Source organism: Rana temporaria, chromosome 4, assembly GCF_905171775.1.
Source record: "Rana temporaria chromosome 4, aRanTem1.1, whole genome shotgun sequence".
In the NCBI taxonomy this organism is placed as follows: domain Eukaryota; kingdom Metazoa; phylum Chordata; class Amphibia; order Anura; family Ranidae; genus Rana; species Rana temporaria.
Window position 1 is genome coordinate 462,833,417 of NC_053492.1, and position 25,653 is coordinate 462,859,069.

Here is a 25,653-nt window from a genome sequence, read left to right on the forward strand (position 1 = left end):
GGTTTAAAAAAAATCCCAATAAGCGTATATTGATTGGTTTGCGCAAAAGTTATTGCGTCTACAAACTATGGGATATTTTTTATGGCATTTTTATTTATTTTTTAAACATTTTTTTACTAGTCATACCAGTGATTAGCAATTTTTAGGGTTCAAAATATTTTTTTATGGAGATGACAGTCAAAATATCTAAACACGTCATTAGAATAATGGAATACAATGGTAAGTCAGCTCAATGGCTATCGCCCACAGCATGACACATACATATTACAAAACCGTGCATGAAATATGATGAGTGTCAGCGGTTGTTTATGTAAGAAACACAACAAAAAGAAGAAGAAGAATGAGAGAAAAGAAAAAGGAAAGGAAAAAACAGACAGGGGCAGGTAAAAAAATGAGGGAAGGTAAGGCGACAGGCGACAGGCGATAGGAGAAGATAAGGAGAAAAGAAAGGGTGGCCGGGAAAAGACTCTGAGAGCATTGAGTGTTAGTAGTCCCAGTTCACGATCAGCGATTTTTAGCGGGACTGCGACATTGTGGCGGACAAATCAGACACCTAACTGACGGGTGACACTAATGCAATGATCAGTGCTAAAACATATGCACTGTCACTGTCCCTGCAATGACACTGGCAGGGAAGGGGTTAACATCAGGGGAAATCAAAGGGTTAAGTGCGTCCCTAGGGGGTGCTTGCTAACTGTGTTGGGGTTGCTCTGACAGGGAGAGGATAGAAATCGATGTTCCTGCCTAGCAGGAACACGAGGGCCCGGATTCACGTAGAAGCGCGCATCTTTGTGCGGGCGTAACGTATCCTATTTACATTACGCCTCCGCAACTTTGACAGGCAAGTGCAGTATTCTCAAACCAAAGTTGCGGCGGCGTAGCGTAAATAGGCCGACGTAAGCCCGCCTAATTCAAATGTGGTAGGTGTGGGCGTGTGTTATGTAAATTTAATGTGACCCCACGTAAATGACGCTTTTTACGAACGGCGCATGCGCCGTCCGTGAAAGCATCCCAGTGCGCATGCTCTAAATGCACCCGCAAGAAGCCAATGCTTTCGATGTGAACGTAAATGACGCACAGCCCTATTCGCGAACGACTTACGCAAACGACGTAAAACGTGAAAAATTCGACGCTGTTCCGACGTCCATACTTAACATTGGTACGCCTCATATAGCAGGAGTAACTTTACGCCGGGAAAAGCCTAACGTAAACGGCGTATCTGTAATGCGACGGACGGACGGACGTTCGTGAATTGGCGTATCTAGCTGATTTACATATTTCTAGGCGTAAAACCAGCATACACGCCCCTAGCGGCCAGCGTAAATATGCAGTTAAGATACGACGGCGTAAGAGACTTACGATGGTCGTATCTTAGACCTTGTACACACGACCGAACATGTTTGCTAAGAAACATGTCCGCTGGAAGCCTGTCCGTCGGACATGTTCGGTCGTCTTTATGACTCACCGGACATGTCCGCTCGGCCGAAAGCCCTTGCATGCGTCGAAGCATTGACCTTCCAGGGTCGCGCACATCGCCGTGTCATCGTCGCGGCCACGGCGCGGCCACGTCACTGCGTATCCTGTCCGCGGGAAATTTGGTCTGATGGTGTGTACAGCCATCAGACCAAATGATCCCAGCGGACATGTCCGATGAAAACGGTCCGCGGACCGTTTTCATCGGACAGGTCCTGTCGTGTGTACGAGGCCTTAGTGAAATTTTGGCGTATCTGATTCTTTGAATCAGGCGCCGAGATACGACGGCTCAGACTCAGAGATACGACGGCTCAGACTCAGAGATACGACGGCGTATCTGGAGATACGCCGTCGTATCTCCTACGAGAATCTGTGCCAAGATCTCTATCTTATTCCCTGTCAGAACAGAGATCTGCCTTGTTTACATAGGCAGACCGCCATCTGCCTCTCTCGGGGAACTATCGTGGGTGGCCGGCAGACATGCGATCGCGCCTATGGCGGCACCCGTGCCCCCCAGTGTCTATTGCGCGAAACGACGCACAGGTACGTGATTTCCTCGCAATAGAGCCACTGTGCCGCAGTGCGTTACGCGGTCGGAACGCGGTTACATCTCTCCTGTACTGGGCTGGGTTGTACGTTGCTGTTGCTGAACTCTGCTGCAAATGCTGATCTGTTCATTTTAGCCAAAAAGTATTTATATTATTACCGGTATTTATATATCGTCAGCAATTTATATTCACCTCATCGTGTTTAAAATAGATCTTATGTTTTAAGTAAACTGTGTTTCCATTATTATCTATTGACACCTTTATAATCCCACCGCATTTCTCTCTCTATATTTGTATTTCTATTCATATTATATTTTTTATATTTATATAAGTACCTGTCCTGTAGGAGCTTACAATCTAAGTTCCCGATCTCGCGTACTTGGGTCACGCATGCAGAGGGAGAACATACAAACTCCATGCAGATTGTGTGACTGGGATTTAAACTGAGGACCCCAGTGCTGCAAGGCAGAAGTGCTAACCACTAAGCCACTGGGCAGTCCTGTATGCCTTGTATGCTGCATGCTGTTTAAATGTCACTGAGCCCACCAGAAAGTGCAAAAGCCAGAAAAAAAAAGAAGCCAGGCAACGCACATCCTCAAAGGCACGTCAGCAATACCAGCCTACGTGATTCTGCTAGTAAAGGTTTTCTTTAATCATAAGTGTGACTCACCAACTTGTTAACCACTTCCAGACCTTAGGTGTTTTTCAGATTTGGTGTTTACAAGACTAAAATATTTTTTTCTGCTAGAAAATTACTTAAAACCCCCAAACATTATATATATATTTTTTCTAACACGCTAGAGAATAAAATAGTGGTCATTCCAATACTTTTTGTCACACCGTATTTGCGCAGCGGTCTTACAAGCGCACTTTTTTGGGAAAAAAATCACTTTTTTTGAATGAAAAAATAAGGCAACAATAAATTTGGCCCAATTTTTTTATATATTGTGAAAGATAATGTTACGCCGAGTAAAATGATACCCAACATGTCACGCTTAAAAATTGCGCCCGCTCGTGGCATGTCGTCAAACTTTTACCCTTAAAAATCTCGATAGGCGACGTTTAAAAAATTCTATAGGTTGCATTTTTTGAGCTACAGAGGAGGTCTAGAGCTAGAATTATTGCTCCCGCTCTAACGATCGCGGCGATACCTCACTTGTGTGATTTGAACACCGTTTTCATATGCGGGCGCTACTCACGTATGTGTTCGCTTCTGTGCGCAAGCTCGTCGGGACGGGGCGCTTTAAAAAAAAAATTTTTGTTTTCTTATTTATTTTTATTTATTTTATTACTTTTTACACTGAAATTTTTTTTTTTTTTATCACTTTTATTCCTATTACAAGGAATGTAAACATCCCTTGTAATAGAGAAAAGCATGACAGGTCCTCTTAAATATGAGATCTGGGGTCAAAAAGACCTCAGATCTCATAATTGGACTAAAATGCAAGAAAAAAAAATAAAAATTGAAATTGTCATTTTTTCAAATGACAAAAAAAAAAATGTTTCTTTAAGAGGCTGGGCGGGACTGACGTTTTGACGTCACTTCCGCCCAGCAGAGCTATGGGGACGGGCGAAGGAGATTTTCCCTTCACTCGCAACCCCAGTGAACAGCCGAACGGACCCGATCGCCTCCGCCGCTACCGACGGCTCCGGTAAGCGGCGGAGGGCGCGGGAGAGCGGCGGGAGGGGGGGCCCTCTCCCGCCACCGATAACTGCGATCTCGCAGCGAATCCGCCGCGGAGACCGCCGTTATCGTTTACAGGACCGTTGGCACTAAAGATGGATACCTCGGTTGTGGCAGCAGCTGCTGCCGTTACCGAGATATCCATCTTTAAAGTGCCGATAGCACTTCTGAATGGTGAGGATCTGAAGTCTCAGGGCCAGTTCACACCATAGAAACGCAGTCCGCATGCGTTCCAGGTGCTTTTTTGCATGAGCGTTTTTGATGCGTTCCAGTGCGTTTTTAGTACGTTTTTAATGCAGTCCTGTGATTCAGAAACGAACGACCGCCCGGCGCTTTTTTTTTACGTCGTTTTCGTTCAGCTTTTTCCCGAGTATAGTTACCCCTGCTATATGAGGCGCAGCTAATGTTAAGTATGGCCGTCGTTCCCTCGCCGAGTTTTGAAATTTTACGTCGTTTGCGTAAGTTGTTCGCGAATGCGGCTGGATGTAATTTACGTTCACGTCGAAAGCAATGACGTTTTGCGGCAGGTTTTCGAGCATGCGCACTGGGATGTTTTCACGAACGGCGCATGCGCCGTTCAAAAAAAACGTAAAATACGGGGGGGTCAAGCCAAATTTAAATAAAACATGCCCCCTACATCCCTATTTGAATTACGCGGCCTTACGCCGCAACACATACGTTACGCCGCCGTAACTAAGGGCGCAAGTTCTTTCTGAATAAAGAACTCGCGCCCAAAGTTAGAGCTGCGTAACCTATCGGAGATACTGTAGGTTACGCCAGCCGGACAGATACGCCATTGTATCTGAATCCGGCCCTGTAACTTTTGCCCAAACCGATCAATAAACGCTTTTTGTGATTTTTTTTTTTTTTACCAAAAATATGTAGAAGAATACGTATTGGCCGAAACTGAGACTAAATTTGCCTTTTTTTAAAAAAAATAGGACATTTATTGTAGCAAAAATGACAAAATATTGCTTTTTTTTTTTGCAAAATTGTCGCTCTTCTTTTGTTTATTACGCAAAAAATTAAAACCGCAGAGGTGCTCAAATATCACCAAAATAAATCTCTATTTGTAGGAAAAAAAAGAACGAAAATTTTGTTTGGGTACAACGTCACACGACCGCGCAATTGTCAGTTAAAGCGACGCAGTGCCGAATCGCAAAAAATAGTCCGGTCATTGGGCAGCCAAATCCTCCGGGGCTGAAGCGGTTAAGTAACATTCCCGACATCACTGCTTGTTGTTGTATTCCAGTCTGAGGGTTTCCACGGCTGTGTTGCTGCGAAAAAAGTCATAAAATATTCAGCGGGAGGCAATTTTCTGACACTTTTGCAGAGTGTTTTGTGCGGCGCTCAGGAGGGAGGGAACTGTTCGCGGGACATGGAAATGACTGGCTGTCCTAGTTGCAGACCATAAAAGCTGAGTGGGGTATGGTGTCTGTGCTGATAATCAGCACATTGATTATCAGCACAGACCCCTCAGATGTGCCACAACAGCTGCTAAAATGTGCCCCATATCAAAATGGCTGACAGTGCCAATCAGTGCCCATATCAGTGCTAATTAGTGCCCACCACAGTGCCAGTCAGTGCCTATCACAGTGCCCAGCAGTAAAACCTGTCAGTACCTCATCATCAGTGCCAATCAGTGCCGTCTGTCAGTGCCCATCACAGCCGCCTGTCAATGCCCATCACAGCCACCAGTCAGTGCCCATCAGTGCCACCTATCAGTGCCCATCAGTGCCACCTATTAGTGTCCATCAATTCTACTTGTCAGTGCATCCTCATCAGTGTCACCTTATCAGTTCCAACTCATCAGTGCCCATCAGTGGCGCCTATGAGTGCTGAATATCAGTGCCCATCAATTCTACTTGTCAGTGCATCCTCATCAGTGCCAACTCATTAGTGCCCATCAGTGGCGCCTATCAGTGCTGAATATCAGTGCCCATCAATTCTACTTGTCATTGCATCCTTATCAGTGCCACCTTATCAGTGCCAACTCATCAGTGCCCATCAGTGGCGCCTCATCAATTCCCATCAGTGCCGCCTTATTAGTGCCAACTCATCAGTGCCGCCTCATCAGTGCAAATCAGTGCCACCTCATCAGTGCCCATCGGTGCTGAATATCAGTGTCCATCAATTCTACTTGTCAGTGCACACTTATCAGTGCCAACTCGTCAGTGCCCATCAGTGGCGCCTCATCAATGCCCATCAGTGCCACCTTATTAGTGCCAACTCATCAGTGCCGCCTCATCAGTGCCCATCAGTGAAAGAGAAAACAACATTTTATAACCTAAACAAAGAAAACTTTTTTTTTAATCAAAAATATGGGTCTTTTTTAGTTTGCTTAGCAAAAAATAAAAACCACAGATGTGATCAAATACCACCTAAAGAAAAGCTCTATTTGTGGGCACAAAATTATAAAAAATTCAGATTGGCTACAGTCTAGTATGACCGCGCAATTGTCATTCAAAGTGCGACAGCCCTGAAAGCTGGAAACTGTCCTGGGCAGGAAGGGGCGAAAGTGCCCGGTATTGAAGTGGTTAAGGTCATCACTGAGGACAAGGGGGCACTCTTTACGTCTAGAGGAAAAGAGATTTTATCTCCAAATACGGAAAGGTTTCTTCACAGTCAGAGCTGTGAAATGTGGAACAGACTCCCTCCAGAGGTGGTTCTGGTCAGCTCAGTAGATTGCTTTAAGAGAGGCCTGGATTCTTTCCTAAATGTACAGAATATTACTGGGTACTGACATTTATAGGTAAAGTTGATCCTGGGAAAATCTGATTGCCTCCCCGGGATCAGGAAGGAATTTTTCCCCTGCTGTAGCAAATTGGATCTCATGCTCTGCTGGGGGTTTTCGCCTTCCTTTGGATCAACTGTGGGTATAGAATTGGGTGTATGGGATTGTACGATATTTTTTTTTATTTTTATTTTTTTATGGTTGAACCAGATGGACTTTTTTCAACCTAACTATGGGCCAGATTCACGTAGCCCGGGCGCAGCGTAACGTAACCGATTTAGGTTACACCGTCGCAAATTTTCTGGCTAAGTGCCCGATCCACAAAGCACTTACCTGGAAATTTGCGGCGTTGTATCCTAAATCCGTCCGGCGCAAGGCGGGCCAATTCAAATGGGGCGGGTACCATTTAAATTAGGCGCGCTCCCGCGCCAGACGTACTGCGCATGCTCCCGACGCGCCGATGTTTTGTGAATCGCGACGTGAAAAAAAGACTTGCGCCAGGGGAAAAAAAAAAATTCAAAAAAATTCAAAAGCGACGCGGGAAAGACGGGTATACTTTTACATGGTGTAGTAATTTTACACTTTGTAAAAGGTGCCCTATCTTTGCGACGGCAAACTAACACTTGCGGCGACGTAACGACGGAAAAAAGTTTTGTGGATTGCCCTAGCTGCTAATTTGCATACCCGACGCTGGTTTACGACGCAAACTCCCCCCAGCGGCGGCCGCGGTATTGCATCCTAAGATCCGACAGTGTAAAACTATTACACCTGTCGGATCTATGCGTAACTGATTCTATGAATCAGCGGCATAGATAGAAACAGGGATACGCCGTCGTATCCCTTTTGTGAATCTAGCCCAAAGTAACTATGTAACTATGTAACATTGATGATGTGCAATGGGGTTGTGCAGAACATATTTGAATCATAAGGGTAACAAGTAACTCATGCAAGGTACTGTTTTTGCTTGTTTGTGGTGTATTCCCTAAGATGACCCTATCTTCAGAACTTACATGATTTCCTTTGTGTTCGCCCTTGTGTGTGTAGACTGTTAGAAATGAGGCTACCCTGGCAAACATGATTTTTCTAAAGTATTTCAGATGATAATTAAACTTTTTTTTTTTTTTACGCTTTGCTTTTTTTTATTGTAAATGGGCCGGTGTCTGCTAGTGTTCGTCTCAAATTAGACCGCAAAAGTGGAAATATGCTTTCAGGCAAGGAGGGAGTGTAAAATGCTTCATAGATGAAGGTGACATGAGTGACATCTAGTGGCTGCTGTCAATTACTACATCCCTATATACATTTTTTTTATAAGTCCCTTCGGTCTGTTAAAGAGGTTGTAAAGGTACAATTTTTTTTCCCCCTAAATATCTTCCTGTACCTTAGTGCAGTCCTCCTTCACTTTCCTCATCCTTCCATTTTGGGTTTAAATGTCCTTATTTCTTCTGAGAAATCCTCACTTCCTGTTCTTCTGTCTGTAACTCCACACAGTAATGCGAGGCTTTCTCCCTGGTGTGGAGTGTCGTGCTCGCCCCCTCCCTTGGACTACAGGAGAGTCAGGACGCCCACTAACACACAGCTCCTTTCTCTATCTGCAACGTAGAGAGAATCCTGACTCTCCTGTAGTACAAGGGAGGGGGCGAGCACGACACTCCACACCAGGGAGAAAGCCTTGCATTACTGTGTGGAGTTACAGACAGAAGAACAGGAAGTGAGGATTTCTCAGAGGAAATACGGACATTTAAAAGCAAAATGGAAGGATGAGGTAAGTGAAGGAGGACTGCACTAAGGTAAAGGAAGATATTTAGGGGGGAAAAAATTACCTTTACAACCCCTTTAACCTCTTCCCTGCCAGTGTCATTAGTACAGTGACAGTGCATATTGTTTGCACTGATCACTGTATTGGTGTCATTGGTTCGCAAAAAGTGCTGTGCCCCCTGTGCTCCTTTATCCAGAATGGGGGGGGGGGGCACTCTAAGACAGGAGGTGTGTTACTGGCCAGGAAAAACTGAGGGGGAAAAGGCCTAAAAAAGAACACTAATGCAGCCACCACATCTAATGATTGGTAAGGTGCAATATACCGTAATACATTTTTGGTTGAAAAAAACTTTAAATGCAAAGAATAATAAATGCCCGTTTTAAATAATATGGGTTCATTTATTGGGCCAGATTCAGATAGAGATACGCCGTCGTATCTCTGAGTTCCGTCGGTCGGATCTATGCGGCTGATTCATAGAATCAGGTTCCTTCCGCATAGATCTCCCTAAGATCCGACAGGTGTAAGTGACTTACACCGTCGGATCTTAGGCTGCAATTCCCGGCCGGCCGCTAGGTGGCGCTTCGGTTTTTTACGCGGCGAATATGCAAATGCCGATTTCCGCCGATTCAGAAACGAACGCCCGCCCATCGCTTATTTTTTACGCCGCTTGCGTTCGGCTTTTTCCGGCGTATAGTTACCCCTGCTATGTGAGGGGTATCCTATGTTAAGTATGGCCGTCGTTCCCACGCCGAGTTTTGAATTTTTACGTCGTTTGCGTAAGTCGATTCAGAAAAGCGCTGGACGCAAGTTACGCTCACGCCGAAACCAATGACGACCTAGCGACGTCATTGGGAGCAATGCACACCGGGAAAATTCGCGGACGGCGCATGCGCAGTTAAATCGGCGCGGGGACGCGCCTGATTTAAATAGTACACTCCCCCTAGCCGCGGAATTTGAATTCCGCCGGGGGATTTTCGATACGCCGCCACAAGTTTTGAGGTAAGTGTTTTGTGAATACAGCACTAGCCTCTCAAACTTGCGCCGGCGGATCGTAAATCAGATAGATTACGCGGATCTAAAGATACGCTAATCTATCTAAATCTAGCCCATTATGTTTTGGCAAAAAATTGAGTTTGTTTTTTTATTAATAATAGTTCCTTTCCATTTTCTACACACTGGCAGTGCTACTGTATGACTGCTACAGTATGTATTGTAATTATCATGATACGATTATGCTACTATTACATGATGACTCTATTCTATTCTATTCTTTTTTTTACATATAATGTGTATATATAATACAGCTTGATACAATGTAATTATTATTATTATATAAGTAGCCCCTGAATCTGTAATTGCATTCTACAGCATTTATCTCTGAAAGCCAGCGAACGATTCGATGTAATGTCGCCAAACCCCAGAGCGCTCATTAATTGCGTGTGCTGGTCAGAAACAGAAGTCATTATTACCAGAGGATTCAATGTCACAACGGTGGAATTCTCATTCATTTTTAATCCGACTGAAATAAGCGCATTAGCGTCTTTTGGTCTGTGGCGGCTATTTTGTACATTGTGACACAGGACTGTGGAAATGCCGGTGTAGCCAAGATACCATTAGCTAAGCATCACTATGTTCTAAAAAAATAAATAATAAATGAATAAAATAATAAATAAATGTTGTCGCTAAAGGCATAATATAATGCGTAGCTTCATTCACTTCACTGTCAGTGCGAGGGTTGGGCAGTTTTATTTAGGTTTTAGGACAAAAAGTAGTAGTAGTGATCATTTTTCTACATCTCCTATATAGTTTATTTTATTTCTTGTTAATTTTAGTTCATTTAATGATACAGCAAGAAAAAAAAACAAAAAACAGCGCCTGCCCATCCATGGCCTGGTCTTCGCTAGTAAGCTTTACAGTCTGCATTGATGTGTAGGGATTCCCTGTGTAGGGATTCCCTAGGGAATGATAACTAGTGTTTCTACCATCATAAGTGCTTGCTATTGATCACAGAAGGTTTTCCAATTTGTTGGAGAATTCCAGTGTGACCCCCGGGGGCTACTTCATTAAAACTGAAAAAAAAAAGCTAATAAAAAAGTGAGCGCCTAAAGATGGGCTGCAGGCTCCCTCCCACCAGGACCACAGCCAGCTGAAGTTTCCTTAACCTCTCACAATGCCTAGCTCCCATAGTATCACCCAACCTTCCATAGATGACCACAGTGCCCATCAGCCCTCACAATGCTCTCCACAGTGCCACTCAGCATCCCAGAGTGCCCCAACCCACCCTAGTGGACCACAGTGCCCCTCAGCCCCCACAGTGTTTAACCTCCCACAGTGCAACTCAGTCTCCCACCACAGTGTCCCCCAACCTTCCATAGTGGACCATGGTGCCCCTCAGCCCCCACAATGTTCTCCAACCTCCCACAGTGCAACTCAGTCTCCCACAGTGTCCCCAAACCTTCCATAGTGGACCACAGTACCTCTCAGCCCCCCACTGTGTACTCTACAACCTCCCACAGTGCCACTCAGCATCCCACATTGCCCCCCAACCTACCATAGTGGACCACAGTGCCCCAAAAAAGCTCAGACAGTTCTCTCCAACAGTCTCCCACCACAGTGTCCCCCAACCTTTCATAGTGGACCACAGTGTCCTTCAGCCTCCCCAATGTTCTCCAACCTCCCACAGTGCAACGTAGTCTCCCACAGTGCCCCCAACCTTCCAATAGTAGACCACAGTGCCCCATCAGCCCTGACAGTGCTCTCCAACCTCCCACAGTATCACTGAGTCTCCCATAGTGCCCCACAACCTACCATAGTGGACCACAGTGCCTCTCAGCCCCCACAATGCTCTCTAGCCTCCCACAGTTTTCTCCAACCTTCCATAGTGGACCACAGTGCCCCTCAGCCCCCCACTGTGTACTCTCTAACCTCCCACAGTGCCACTCAGCATCCCACATTGCCCCCCAACCTACCATAGTGGACCACAGTACCCCAAAAAAGCCCTGACAGTGTTCTCCAACCTTCCACAGTGCAACGTAGTCTCCCACAGTGCCCCCAACCTTCCAATAGTAGACCACAGTGCCCCATCAGCCCTGACAGTGCTCTCCAACCTCCCACAGTATCACTGAGCCTCCCATAGTGCCCCACAACCTACCATAGTGGACCACAGTGCCTCTCAGCCCCCACAATGCTCTCTAGCCTCCCACATTGTCCCCAAACCTTTCTTAGTGGACCACAATGCTGATCAGCTCCCACAGTGCTCTCCAACCTCCCACAGTGTCCTCCAGCCTACTGCAGAGCCTTAGTCCCTCATAGCACCCCAACCTAAACAGTATTCCACGGTGCCCCCCAACCTCCCATAGTGCCCCTCCAACCTTCCATAGTGGACCCCGGTGCCTCTCAGCCTCCACAATTTTGATCAACCTGCCTCCGTGCCACTCAGCCTCCCACAGTGTCACTAAAATGTCTATAATGGACCACCGTGCTCTTAAGCCCCCAGAGTGCTCTCCTGCCTCCCCCAGTGCCATCCAGCCTACTGTAGGGCCTCCAGCCACCCATAATGCCTTCAACCTGAACTTATCCTACATTGACTCAACCTCCCAAAATGCTCCCCCCCATCCCCCGCAGTACCCTCCTGTCTAACACAGTGCCCCTTTAGAGTCCCCATCCCCCTGTAGAGGTCACACAGTGCTCTCCAACCTCCCACAGTGCCACCAAGCCTTCCATAGTGGACAGCAGTATCCCTCCTCCTCCACCATACTGTTTAAACTGTCACAGCATCACCTGCCACAGTATTCCACAAACTTCTATAATGGATGGCAGTGCCCTTTAGCCCCCACAGTGCTCTCCAACCTCCCACAGTGCCACCCAGCCTACTGCAGAGCCCCCCAGTCCTCCCATAGTGCACCCAACCTCAACAGTGTTCCACACTGCCTCACAACCTCTCACAGTGCCCATCATCCCACCCAGCCTCTGCAGTACCCTTGAGTCTAACACAGTACCCCTACAAAGTCCCTAGCCTCCTCCAGAGATTTCATCCCCCCACTGTTTCCCCCAGCCCCCTCCAGAGACCTCAACCTATGCAGGGCCACCAACTCTGCCACAGAGTCTCCCTATCCCCTTGAAGAACCTCTACCCCCCCCCCCCCATACCATTATTGTGTGAGAATAAACTTTTGCATGAAGTGCTCTAGAATCTCCTGGTAGAGGGCTGAGCTGACTTTGGACTTGATAAAATACAGGGAAGGGAATCATTATTAGTGGAAAAGGGAGGTCTGTACTGGGGGAAGGGAATCATTATTAGTGGAAGAGGGAGGTCTGTACTGGGGGAAGGGAATCATTATTAGTGGAAGAGGGAGGTCTGTACTGGGGGAAGGGAATCATTATTAGTGGAAGAGGGAGGTCTGTACTGGGGGAAGGGAATCATTATTAGTGGAAGGGGGAGATCTGTACTGGGGGAAAGGACTCATTATTAGTGGAAGGGGGAGATCTGTACTGGGGAAAAGAAATCATTGTTATTGAAAGGGGATATCTGTACTGGGGGAAGGGAATCGTTATTAGTGGAAGGGGGAGATCTGTACTGGGGGAAGGGGAATCGTTATTAGTGGAAGGGGGAGATCTGTACTGGGGGAAGGGGAATCGTTATTAGTGGAAGGGGGATCTGTACTGGGGGAAGGGAATCATTATTAGTGGAAGGGGGAGATCTGTACTGGGGGAAAGAATCATTATTAGTGGAAGGGGGGATCTGTACTGGGGGAAGGGAATTGTTATTAGTGGAAGGGGGAGATCTGTACTGGGGGAAGGGAATCGTTAATGGTGGAAGGGGGAGATCTGTACTGGGAAGGAAATCATTATTAGTGGAAGGGGAGGGGATCTGTACTGAGGGAAGGGAATCATTATTCGTGGAGGAGGGAGCTCTGTACTGGGGGAAAGGAATCGCTATGAGTTGAAGGGGAGATCTGTACTGGGGCAAAGGAATCATTATTAGTGGAAGGGGGAGATCTGTACTGGGGGAAGGAAATCATTATTAGTGGAAGGGAGGATCTGTACCGTGGCAAAGGAATCATTATTAGTGGAAGGGAGAGATCTGTACTGGGGGAAGGAAATCATTATTAGTGGAAGGGGAAGATCTGTACTGTGGCAAAGGAATCATTATTAGTGGAAGGGGGAGATCTTTACTCTGGGAAGGGAATCATTATTAGTGGTAGAGGGAGATCTGTACTGGGGGAAGGGAATCATTATTAGTGGAAGGGGGAGATCTGTACTGGGGAGATTTGACTTGGGGACAGTTGTATTTTCTCTAGGTACTCCAGGCTGAACGCCCCCTCTCCCAGGAAAACATTATCTTTGGTCCTGAGTATGTAAAGAGGTGCATTAATTGTCAGTGCTATATAAATACCTGTAATAAATAATAAATAAAACTGATTGGTGCCTAGGGGGTTACTGCTCTTTGCACATCCTCATTACTTCTGGCACAGTTTAATCCCAAAAGCATTATATTTGTGTGGCTGTACACAATGGGTTCAATGCTTTGATTAGACTTTATAGATATAATGTAGTTTGATGTAAAAAAATGTTTTATAATGAGTTTCTGAATCTGTAATGGCGGTTTTCAGCATTCCTTATATCAAAGCCAAAAAGGAGCGGATAATTTAATGTGTTGCCGCTAGATCCTACACCACGCATTAATTGTATGTTCTAGAAACTGGAATCATTATCAAAGCGCTCAGCCTTTAGAATGGAATGCTCATTTATTTTTAATCCAGATGAAATAACCACATCAGAACCACTAAAAAGATATATTCCATAATGAGGAAAGCAGGATATCTCCGCTCTGCAACTCAGTAACCGCCAACAGATCACATTTTTGTTCTCATGCAGCCACGGGTTTAATAATTGGTCTGCTTTTTTTATTAAAGAGAAAGCATGATGGTATCTGGTCAAATTTTATGTTTTCTTCCTTTTCTTCTTATTTGTTATTATAGATATAAATGCTTATGTGAGCTTTGCCTTGCAAAGTATGCTTGTTTTTTTTTAAAGAGAAAGCCCAGCACTACCTGCACCCCTGTTATCTGTGACTGCAGATTGATAATCCAAGAAGTCTTCTCTCTGTTATCAAGAGTTGCTATGTAAAAGTTCACAAAAAAAATGTTTCATTCTTCATGACATTATTTAAAGTGGGGGTTCACCCTAAAAAATGTTTTTGTTTTTCTACCATGCCATCCAGCATACTAGCGCAGGCTACAGTATGCCTTTATTTTATTTTTGTTGCACCGTACTCACAGTTTAATCCCGTAGTTAAGTTTCAGACTCCCCGCGAGGAGTAGGCGTTCCTATGCAGAGGGGAACATGATTGACGGCCGGCTATGGCACCTCACGCTTCCCGAAAATAGCCGAAATAGGACTTGGCTCTTCACGGCGCCTGAGCAGTCAGCTCCTAGTCTGTGCGCAGGCACCGTATAACGCCGTGAAGAGCCGAGTCCTACTCCGGCTATTTTCGGGAAGCGTGACGCGCCATAGCCGGCCGTCAATCATGTTCCCCTCTGCATAGGAACGCCCATTCCCCGCGTGGAGTCTGAAACTTACCGTATTTATTGGGGTATAGCGCGCTCCCGCGTATAGCGCGCACCCCTAAAGTGGACCCGAAATTCCTGTGGAAAAAAGATTTTTGTACTTACAGTTTTGGTGTCTTGCGCGGCGTCCATCGGCGGCCTCGTCGGGTCCGGCGTCCGTCTGCGGCTTCGGGTGTCCTCTTCGTCGGGTCCGGCGTCCTCCCCGCCCGTTTCCCGCTTTCCCGGGCCGAGTTTGAATACTGCGCCGGCATATACCGAGCGCAGTACACTCGTGTATAGTCGGGCAGGCTCGGCTACTGTCGCGCTCACGTCTTGTACGTCCAGGACATCAGCGCGAGAGGAGCCGAGACTGCCCGACTATACACGAGTGTACTGCGCTCGTTATATGCCGGCGCAGTATTCAAACTCGGCGCGGGAAAGCGGGTATCGGCGTATATCGGCACCCACGATTTTGCCCTGATTTTCAGGGCAAAAAACTGCGCGGTATACGCCGATAAATACGGTAACTACAGGATTAAACTGTGAGTACGGCGCAAAAAATAAAATAAAGGCATACTGTAGCTCACGCTAGTATGCTGGATTTCATGGTAGAAACTTGTTTTTTAGGGTGAACCACCGCTTTAAGTTTTATTAAAAAAACGATTTTTGTGAGATTTGGCTCTAAAGAGAAAACAGAGTACTACATGTGCATTTCTCGTCGCTTCTGTAGACTGAAGATTAGGGATGAGCCGAACACCCCCCCCCCCCCGTTCGGTTCGCACCAGAACCTTCGAACGGACCGAACGTTCGCGCAAACATTTAGAACCCCATTGACGTCTATGGGACTCGAACGTTCAAATTCAAAAGTGCTCAATTTAAAGCCTATAAGTTATTGTCGTAAAACTGTATAAGAAAGAACCTGGATGGCCGCACTCCAAAAATAAAAAGGTGTTCCTTTTAATAAAAACTGGTCACAACATGGATGTCACAGCAAAAAATCAGGAAAAAGGGCTAACGCGTTTCACGCTCTCATACAGTGCTTATTCATAGCTATGAATCATCCCTACTGAAGATCAAGGTGGTCCTCTCTCTCTTCAGCAGGAGACAAGGGGCCATATTCACATAGAGATACGACGGTATATCTCCTGATACACCGTCGTATCTCTGAGTTCGGCCGGTCGTATCTATGCGACTGATTCATAGAATCAGGTTACGCATAGATATGCCTAAGATCCGACAGGTGTAAGTGACTTACACCTCGGACCCTAACTGCAATTTAAAAATGGCCGCTGGGGGCGTTCTCGCTGATTTACGCTGAGAATATGTAAATCAGCGTGATACGCCAATTCACAAACGTACGCGGGCCCGACGCAGTCACTTTACGCCGTTTACGTAAGGGTTTTCCCGGCGTATAGTTACCCCTGCTTCTATGAGGCGCAGCCAATGTTAAGTATGGCCGTCGTTCCCGCGTCGAATTGTGAAATTTTACGTCGTTTGCGTACGTCGATTCACAAAACCGATGGACGCAAGTTACGCTCACGCCGAAACCAATGACGTCCTAGCGACGTCATTGGGAGCAATGCACACCGGGAAACTTCACAGACGGCGCATGCGCAGTTAAATCGGTGCGGGGACACGCCTGATTTAAATAATACACTCCCCCTAGTCGCGCCGCCGCAAGTTTTGAGGTAAGTGTTTTGTGAATTATCCACTTGCCTCTAAAACTTGCGGCGGCGGATCTTAAATCACATAGGTTACGCGGATCTAAAGATCTGCTAACCTATGTGAATCTGGCCCAAGGTGTGGAGTAAAAGTAATAAAAAAATATATATTTTATTTTTCGTCCCTGTGTGAAATCTTCGTTTTAGAAAAAAAAAAAGTAAATGCTTTTGTGAGATTTAGCTTGAAAAGCATGCGTGGCTTTCTTATGCTGCGTACACACCATCACTTTATGTGATGAAAAAATTTAAATTGACGTTTTAAAAAATGTCGTTTTTTTTCATCACATAAAGTGATGGTGTGTACGCGGCATAAGGAGAAAGACCAGCACCACCTGTACACGTGTTACATAGTTATATAAGATGATAATAATATTACAATCCCATATACACAATCCTTCACCCACAGTTGAACCAGAGGAAGGCAAAATAAAAATAGCAGAGCATGATCCAATTTGCAACAGCAGAGGAAAAAATTCCTTCCTGATCCCCCGAGAGGCAATCGGATTTTCCCCGGATCAACGTTACCTATAAATATTAGTACCCAGTTACCGTATTTATCGGGGTATTGCGCGCTCCGGCGTATAGCGCACACCCCTAAAGTGGACCCGACATTCCTGTAAAAAAACATTTTAGTACTTACAGTTTTGGTGTATTGCACGGCGTCCATCGGCAGCCTCGTCGGGTCCGGCGTCCGTCTGCGGCTTCGGGTGTCCTCTTCGTCGGGTCCGGCGTCCTTCTGCGGCGTCCTCCCCGCTCGATCCCCGCTTTCCCGCGCCGAGTTTGAATACTGCGCCGGCATATATCGAGCGCAGTACACTCGTGTATAGTCGGGCAGGCAAGAAGATTCTTCATGAATTCATGCTGATTATTGCTAATGATACCGTTGTCAATACTAAAATCTTGCATATAGTCCCTTATCATCTCCTCCAAGAGCTTGCATACTATTGATGTTAGGCTAACTGGTTTGTAATTCCCAGGGATGTGTTTTGGATCCTTTTTAAAATATTGGTGCTACATTGGCTTTTCTCCAGTCAGCTGGTACCATTCCAGTCAGTAGACTGTCGGTAAAAATCACATAACCGAGTTCCTTAAGCACCCTCGGGTGCAAGCCACCTGGTCCCGGCGACTTATTAATTTTAAGTTTTTCAAGTCTATTTCTAATTCTGTCCTCTGTTAGCCATGGAGGTGCTTCCTGTGATGTGTCATGAGGATAAACATTGCAGTTTTGGTTGCTGAAGCCCCCTGATTCCCATGTGAAGACTGGGGAGAAGAATACATTCCATACCTTCGCCATCTCACCACCTTTTTGTATAGGACCAATATGATCTGACCTCCCTTTCTTACTATTACTGGGCCATATTCTGAGAGAAGTTACGATGGAGTATCTCAGGATACTCCATCGTATCTCTCTTTTTTGGCCCGTGTATCTATGCGACTGATTCTTAGAATCATTTTCGCATAGATACACTTAAGAACCGCCATGTGTAAGTCACTTACACTGTCGGATCTTAAATGTAATTACGCCGCCCGCCGCTAGATGGCATTTACGTGAGGGTCTCATTTGTTTATGCAAATGAGCCTGCTATGCCGATTCCCGAACGATTTCGCGTCGCGTACCCGTCGCTAACGTCGTTTGCGTAAGCGGAAACTTACTCCTGCTATATGAGGAGTAAGTTTCCGCATGTCCCACGTAGGCCATGTTACGGATAGCGTCGGGTCCGCGTCGTGTTTTTCCGTCGGCTACGTCGTTTCCCTAAGTCGTTCTTGAATACGACTTTACGTCAATGACGCACACGTCGGCGTCATTGACGTTTTCCGCCGAGAACTGGAGCATGCGCACTGGGCTTTTTTAAGCCCGGCGCATGCGCAGTTACTTAGAATCGGGGGCGCGCTTAATTTGAATAGAAGCCGCCCCCTTGAAGATACGCGTGGCTACGCCGGGCCATTTACACTCCGCCGCCCCAAACTACGGAGCAAGTGTTTAGGGGAATACAGCACTTGCTCCTGTAGTTTGGGGCGGCGGAGTGTAAATGCCTTACGCGCCGCCCGCGGACATTTAGAGAGAATATGGGCCTATGTACTTAAATAATTTCTTGGGATTTTTTTTTCTCTCCTCTGCTATGTGATTTGATCATGCAGATACATGCCCTATTGATTGCTGTGAAGTGTGATTTTCAGTGATAGATCCGCTACTTTAAGCCACCATGACTCAGTAGTGTACAGGGGAGTTTATATAACCTCACATCAGTCCGATGATCTAAGGAGCGTATAATGCCTTTGTGCTTATTATAATTAAATAACTAATCCCTGGAACATGTACAGATGTTGTTTGATGGGGTGTAAATAATTGCTGGCCGCCCAGTTGCTGTGTGTGTACACATGAGCAGATGAAGTAAACCGTAGGGGATCGTTCATATCCTTATACTGCAGTGATTGCATCCTCTACACGGCACAGCATTTATATTACTAAGACATCAAAGCAGTGCTGCTTTTCTGAGATATTAAGAGTAACTTGATTTTATCCAATTTCTTTATTTATTTTTTATTCTTTTTTTTTTTTTTTATTATTTGAAACAGAACCCATATTAAAGAGGATCTGTCTCTTGTAGATGAGTTTAAGCATCAGCACGCTTGATAAAATTCATGCAACTTTGTGCATTCCTCAGAGCATGTTATGTGCCAACAGCTAAGGCCCCATACACACGGGAGGATTTATCCGCGGATACGGTCCAGCGGACCGTTTCCGCGGATAAATCCTCTCGAGGATTTCAGCAGATTTTAATGCGATGGAGTGTACTCACAATCGCATTGAAATCCGCGCCGAAATCCTCTGGCGATGATGCGTCGCGCCGTAGCCGCGATTATGACGCGGCGACGTGCGCGACGCTGTCATATAAGGAATTCCACGCATGCGTCGAATCATTACGACGCATGCGGGGGATCCCTTCGGACGGATGGATCCGGTGAGTCTATACAGACCAGCGGATCCATCTGTTGGGATGGATTCCAGCAGATGGATTTGTTTGGCATGTCAGCAAATATTCGATCTGCTGGAAATCCATCCCAGGGGAGAAATATCCGCGGAAACAGATCCGCTGGAGTGTACACACCATAGGATCTATCCGCTGAAACCCATTTTCTGGGATTTTTCAGCGGATGGATTCTATCGTGTGTATGGGGCCTTAGAAACAGTTGGCCAAGTGGCCAGTCTACACTTCCCCTTTCGGTTTTATTCCTTCTACTACTTTGCTTAGTTTCAGTTGTCCTAACAGGAGATAATATAAAACTAATGGGGGCACTGGTTCGCAGTCTCCACTCTAATTTATCCCAAAGGTGTTCTATTGGGTTGAGGTCAGGACTCTGTGCAGGCCAGTCAAGTTCCTCCACCCCAAACTCACTCATCCATGTCTTGTGGAGGCTTCCATTTGTGGATGGACATTTTATGGTTACACAACCGATCACATTGCTATAATCTTTTTATATGGACTATAAACTGAAGGACTTATGAATAAATGGTTGTGGAACGAATCATCTGAGTTTCCATTATTTTTTAATGGGGTAATTTGCTTTGATATACAAGTGCTTTGGATTACAAGCATGTTTCTGGAACAAATTATGCTCGCAATCCAAAGTTTTACTGTACTGGCATATGGACTTCAGATGCAGACACCTGTATATGTAAAGCATGGAAAAGTATTTTGTTCAGCAGTAATGTGTCAGTGTGGTACAGCCCACAGAAATGACTGGTATGACCGCATGCCCAGAATAGAGTTGGCACACAGATATTACTTGCAGTTTCCCCAAGTGGTTTTGTAACGGAATGGCCCGTGACACCCAGAGACCTTTGAAGGATGTGGGGTACTCCTGTGCCAGCGTCACTAATGACTCTTGGGTCTAGGGTCACCCTGTGCCCCTTTTGGGCATAGGGTGACTGATAAATGATAATTCATGTTTTGCAGGATATCTTGGAATATTACGGTTTGGTTAATGCTGACCCCCAACCGGTCAATAAGCGTGTCTACTTCAATGTTTAACCTAGGCTGTTGAGATGCTAACTAAGTCTGCTACTGTAGTGATGAAAGCTGTGATTGCATTCTGTTGTGCTAATTAGGTCTGCTCCTAAGACATTCCATTGTGTGATGCTAATAACACTGTTTTGTGTGTGGAATGTGACTTGTCAAGCTGTATGCGGAGACAGGCTGTCTGGATAATGACTAATAATTAACTCAACTGAATGTCATTGTCTAAGAGAAGGTGTATTGAAGCCCCCCATTGTGTGATGTGTGGGTGGAGTGTGTCTTTGTCCCTGTGATTAGCTGTAACATGCTTGTACTGTATATAAGAAAGCTAAGATACCATTAAAAGTGTTAATTCATACATTTTGAAACCAGTAACAGAGCTTGTCGGTCTCGTTATTCTGGGAAATTGGATGAATCGTGTCTGATGTCTGTTGGATGGTTGGAGTGTCAGATAAGCTGTCGTGGTTGATGGAATGGAAATCGTAAACGGTGGTGACCGTTACAGGTTTCAGTCGTCTTCATTTCAACAAACCCTTTACAATAAATGAGGAGACATGAAGCCACTATTTGTATTAAGCCTATAGAAGCATGCAAGGACTAGGATACACCTTATCCCAGGCCTTAGAGCAGTCATTCTCAGCCAGGGTTTCATGGAACCCTGGGGTTCCTCCAGAGTTTGCTAAGGTGTCCCTGAATTGTGGCTGATTCACCTCCCATTTCATGGTACCTGGATAGTTCTGGTTTGGCATCGTTGCCCTGGGCACTACCGTGTTTCCCTGAAAATAGCGTATCTCACTTACGCCGCCGTAAGTTAGAGAGGCAAGTGCTGTATTCACAAAGCACTTGCGTCCTAAGTTACAGCGGCGTAGCGTAAATGTGTCGGCGTAAGCACGCCTAATTCAAATTGTGAAGAGGTGGGCGTGTTTTATGTAAATAAAGCATGACCCCACGTGAATGATGTTTTGAACGAACGGCGCATGCGCCGTCCGTGGACGTGACCCAGTGCGCATGCTCCAAATTATGCCGTAAAGACTCATTGCTTTCGACGTGTACGTAAATTACGGCCAGCCCCATTCACGGACGACACACGCAAACGATGTAAAAATTTAAAAATTTGACGCGGTTCCGACGTCCATACTTAACATTGGCTGGGCCATCTTTTTGGTGGTTTATCTTTACGCCTGAAGACGCCTTGCGTAAACGGCGTATCTTTACTGCGACGGGCAAGCGTACGTTCGTGAATAGGCGTATCCCGCTGATTTACGCATTCTAGGCATAAATCAGCGAGATACGCCCCTAGCGACCAGCATAAATAGACAGCTAAGATATGACGGCGCCGGCGGTCGTATCTTAGAAACATTTAAGCGTATCTCAATTTGAGAATACACTTAAATATACGACGGCGCAGATTCAGAGTTACGACGGCGTATCTACTGATACGCTGGCGTAACTCTACCTGAATCTGGCTAATAATGTACAATGTGTGTGTTTCTGTAATATAGTTGTGCCAAATACCTTCGTTATAGCGCCGCTCTGCGCTTCTGTGACCCTCTGGAGCTCTCTTCCCCGCAATTATATTACAGAAACATTGTACATTATATAATACTGTAATAGAGATGATTATAGGATTTTACAAGCATTTTAAACTAGGGCTTATTTTCGGGGTAGGGCTTATATTGCAGCCCTTCTGGAAAATAACGTTAGGTCTTTATTTCAGGGAAACACAGTAGATGACTATGTCCCAGTACTGACAGGGTCTCTTTAGGCACAACTTCTTTATGTCAGACTGTAGACCATTGAACAAGGCGATTTGTTCTCCAGCCTTGGGCAGGATTCATATGAACCATAGTTATTATAGACAGCATAGACGACATCATACACATTACTTCTCTGGACTGCATGACTCCAATAGTAATTGGCTATTAAAATCCAGCTCTTGCCTAAATACTGGATCAGATAAAAATAAAAAATAAAAATACCAGGGAGACCAACATGTTGATATCTTTTCATTTGTATTCTGTAATATATACTGTGTAACAATTATTTTTTTCTCCTTTCAGTTAATGCCGCCCCGTTTGATAAAGGAAGCAGAGAGGAAGAAATGGTAAGTAATCGGACTTCTTCAGGGGAATGTCCTTCTGATATTGTGATGTCTATAGATAAGAGAGGAAAGATGGCTGATACATGAGATATAAAGAGAGACGTTGTGGGAAGTAGAGGTTCCTGTGCTGTTACTATCAAATCATTGTTTATCGTATTCATGTATCATTTTATATAATACAATTCCACTGTGTGTTTTAACCACTTCAGCCCCCCTGGAAGAATTTACCCCCTTCTTGACCAGAGCACTTTTTGCGATTCGGCACTGCGTCGCTTTAACTGACGCGGACGTGCGACGTGGCTCCCAAATAAAATTGACATCCTTTTTTTCCCACAAATAGAGCTTTCTTTTGGTGGTATTTGATCACCTCTGCGCTTTTTTAAATTTTTTGCGCTATAAACAATAAAAGAACGGCAGTTTTGAAAAAAAAGCAATATTTTTTTACTTTTTGCTGTAATAAATATCCCCAAAAATATATAAAAAAAAATGTTGTCCTCAGTTTAGGCCAATACGTATTCTTCTATATATTTTTGGTAAAAAAACGCAATAAGTGTATATTGATTGGTTTGCGCAAAAGTTAAAGGGGATTAAAGGGGCATTTTTATTAATATATATTTTTTATTGGTAATGGCGGCGATCTGCGATTTTTATCGTGACTGTGACATTATGGAAAAAAGTACCGCTCCAAGCCCTGCAACCTATGCTGTGCTCCCGCCCTGTTGCACTGACAGGTGCAGACTCTGTGCTGATCCATGGAAAAAAGAAATAATCCTGGACTGCCGCACTCTGATAGGCGATTTATTCCACTTACTACTATTGATTGCAGGGTTGCATGAATTTTTAGATGTCATACAGCTTTGGAATTTATCCCTTGTTCACTCGCCTATCAGAGTGCGGCAGTCCAGGATCTACTCTGCATTGGTCTTACCAAATGTAGCTACTCTGCATGGTTCTTGCCGAATGTAGCTACTCTGCATATTTCTTGCCGAATGTAGCTACTCTGCATTGTTCTTGCCAAATGTAGCTACTCTGCATATTTCTTGCCGAATGTAGCTACTCTGCATATTTCTTGCCGAATGTAGCTACTCTGCATTCAGGGCTGGCGCTAGCGCAAGGCAACATGGGAACTTGCCTTACAGCGCCAGCGCCGCCAGGGGAACAGGGTGGAAAACTGAGCGGGTCACCGGGACAGTCGCCCGCCCGATCGTAGAGTGTGTGTGTCTTTGGACTCAGGGCTGCCGCTGCGGGAGGTAAGAGCAGGCACATTACCAGACAAGTGACTGCCCGCCGGGACAGGCCCTCTCCTCTCCTGATTGGTGGAGCGCGTTCTCTTCCCTGGCCAGCAGCTGCCTCTGGCTGAGAGTGTTTGAGTGTTTTCTGCTCGCTGCGCTGAGCTTCTTCTGGTTCTCCGCTCCACCTGTTGGTGTCGGGAAGGAGCTGCGGATGAATGATGGCGGACGGTGCCGGGCTCTACCGGGGATTTACAGGGGATGTGTGCGGGGATAGAGGGCGGGGACTGGGGGCTAAGGACTGCTGGGGGGGGGGTCACCTGTGTCTGGGTGTGAGGAGATGGCAGGGCTGGCGCTAGGTCTGTGTGTGTGTGACACAGTCTCACTGTCTGTCTCGTCCGCCTTGGCTACGCAGCGGCGGTGGTGAAGTGTAGAGGAGGAAGAGGGAGGGGAGCGCTGCAGCCACACTGGCAGTGTGTGTAATAGGTTCTCTCTCATGTCACGCTGCCCCGGTGGCCCCTCCTCTCTTCTCGTCCATCCCCATTTGCTTGTGACATTATCTGGGATGGACGAGAAGAGAGGAGAGGCCCCGGGGCAGCGTGACATGAGAGAGAACTTATCATAGATGCTTCCTGCATACTGGCTGCCAGGTATACGCTATGCCCCAATGTGCTCCAATATGCCCCGATGTGCTCCAATATGCCCTGATGTGTGCCAAGTGCTCCGATGTCCTGTGCCCCAGTCTGCTGTGCCTCAATGTTGTGTGCCCTGATGTGCTGTGCCCTGATGTACTGTGCCCTGTGCCCTGATGTGCTGTGCCCTTTACCCTGATGTGGCCTGGTGTGCTGTACCCTGATGTGCTATGCCCTGATGTTCACTGTGCCTTCATGTGCCGTGCCCTGATGTGCACTGGACCCTGATGTGTTGTGCCCTGTGCGTGTGTGTGCGCCGAGGGGGGGGGGAGGGACGGCGGCAAAATGCATCTTTGCCTGAGTTGGAAAAAATCCTTGCACCGGCCATGTCTGCATTGTTCTTGCCAAACGTAGCTACTCTGCATTGTTCTTGCCGAATGTAGTTAATCTGCATTGTTCTTGCCGAATGTAGTTACTCTGCATTGTTCTTACCAAACGTAGCTACTCTGCATTGTTCTTGCCGAATGTAGCTACTCTGCATTGTTCTTGCCGAATGTAGCTACTCTGCATTGTTCTTGCCGAATGTAGTTACTCTGCATTGTTCTTGCCGAATGTAGTTATTCTGCATTGTTCTTGCCGAATGTAGTTACTCTGCATTGTTCTGATGGTGAGAACTCAGAGATATTAATTTCCTCCCGTGTTAGTAGATGTTTCTCTATCTGCCAAGTCAGAGCAATTTCCCAGTCAGACTTATTGTAAGATATTATTATTTGGACAGCGCGGTAATACGCATGATTGGTAGATATCCTCGGAAGGGAATATTGTGGCTCCTGAGTACACTCTGACAATATATTGCCTGCTATTACCTGCATCATCTCCTCAATTAGGTCTCAGGCTGTCAGATAAATGAGTGTTCTGTGTCGCTTAGTAAATGTGGTCCAATATATGTCAGAGTGAAATATTGTCAATTCTCTTTTTCCCTTGTGGAACCTTAAATAGACTTCTAATGCAACCGTTTATTGCGCGTTCGCTTTGGTTCGTGCTATGACTCCATCTCACAGAAACAAAACCTTGGGGATGTCATGAAATAAATGCTAGAGCAGGGGGTCTCAAACTGGCGGCTCCTCCATCTGTTGCGTAAATACAAGTCCCATAAGGCATTGCAAGGGCTGACCGTTACAAGCATGACTCCCTCCGGCAGAGGCATGA

The 25,653-nt window shown here is 45.9% G+C and overlaps 1 protein-coding gene across 1 annotated transcript in view; it reads left to right on the top strand.

The window, feature by feature from the left end:
* CHGB (chromogranin B) overlaps positions 1-25,653 on the top strand; it is an 83,846-nt gene that overhangs the window by 2,362 nt on the left and 55,831 nt on the right. The window contains exon 2 of the mRNA XM_040351685.1: positions 22,543-22,586. Coding sequence (XP_040207619.1) covers positions 22,543-22,586 — 44 coding nt within the window. The remainder of the gene's footprint in view (positions 1-22,542; positions 22,587-25,653) is intronic.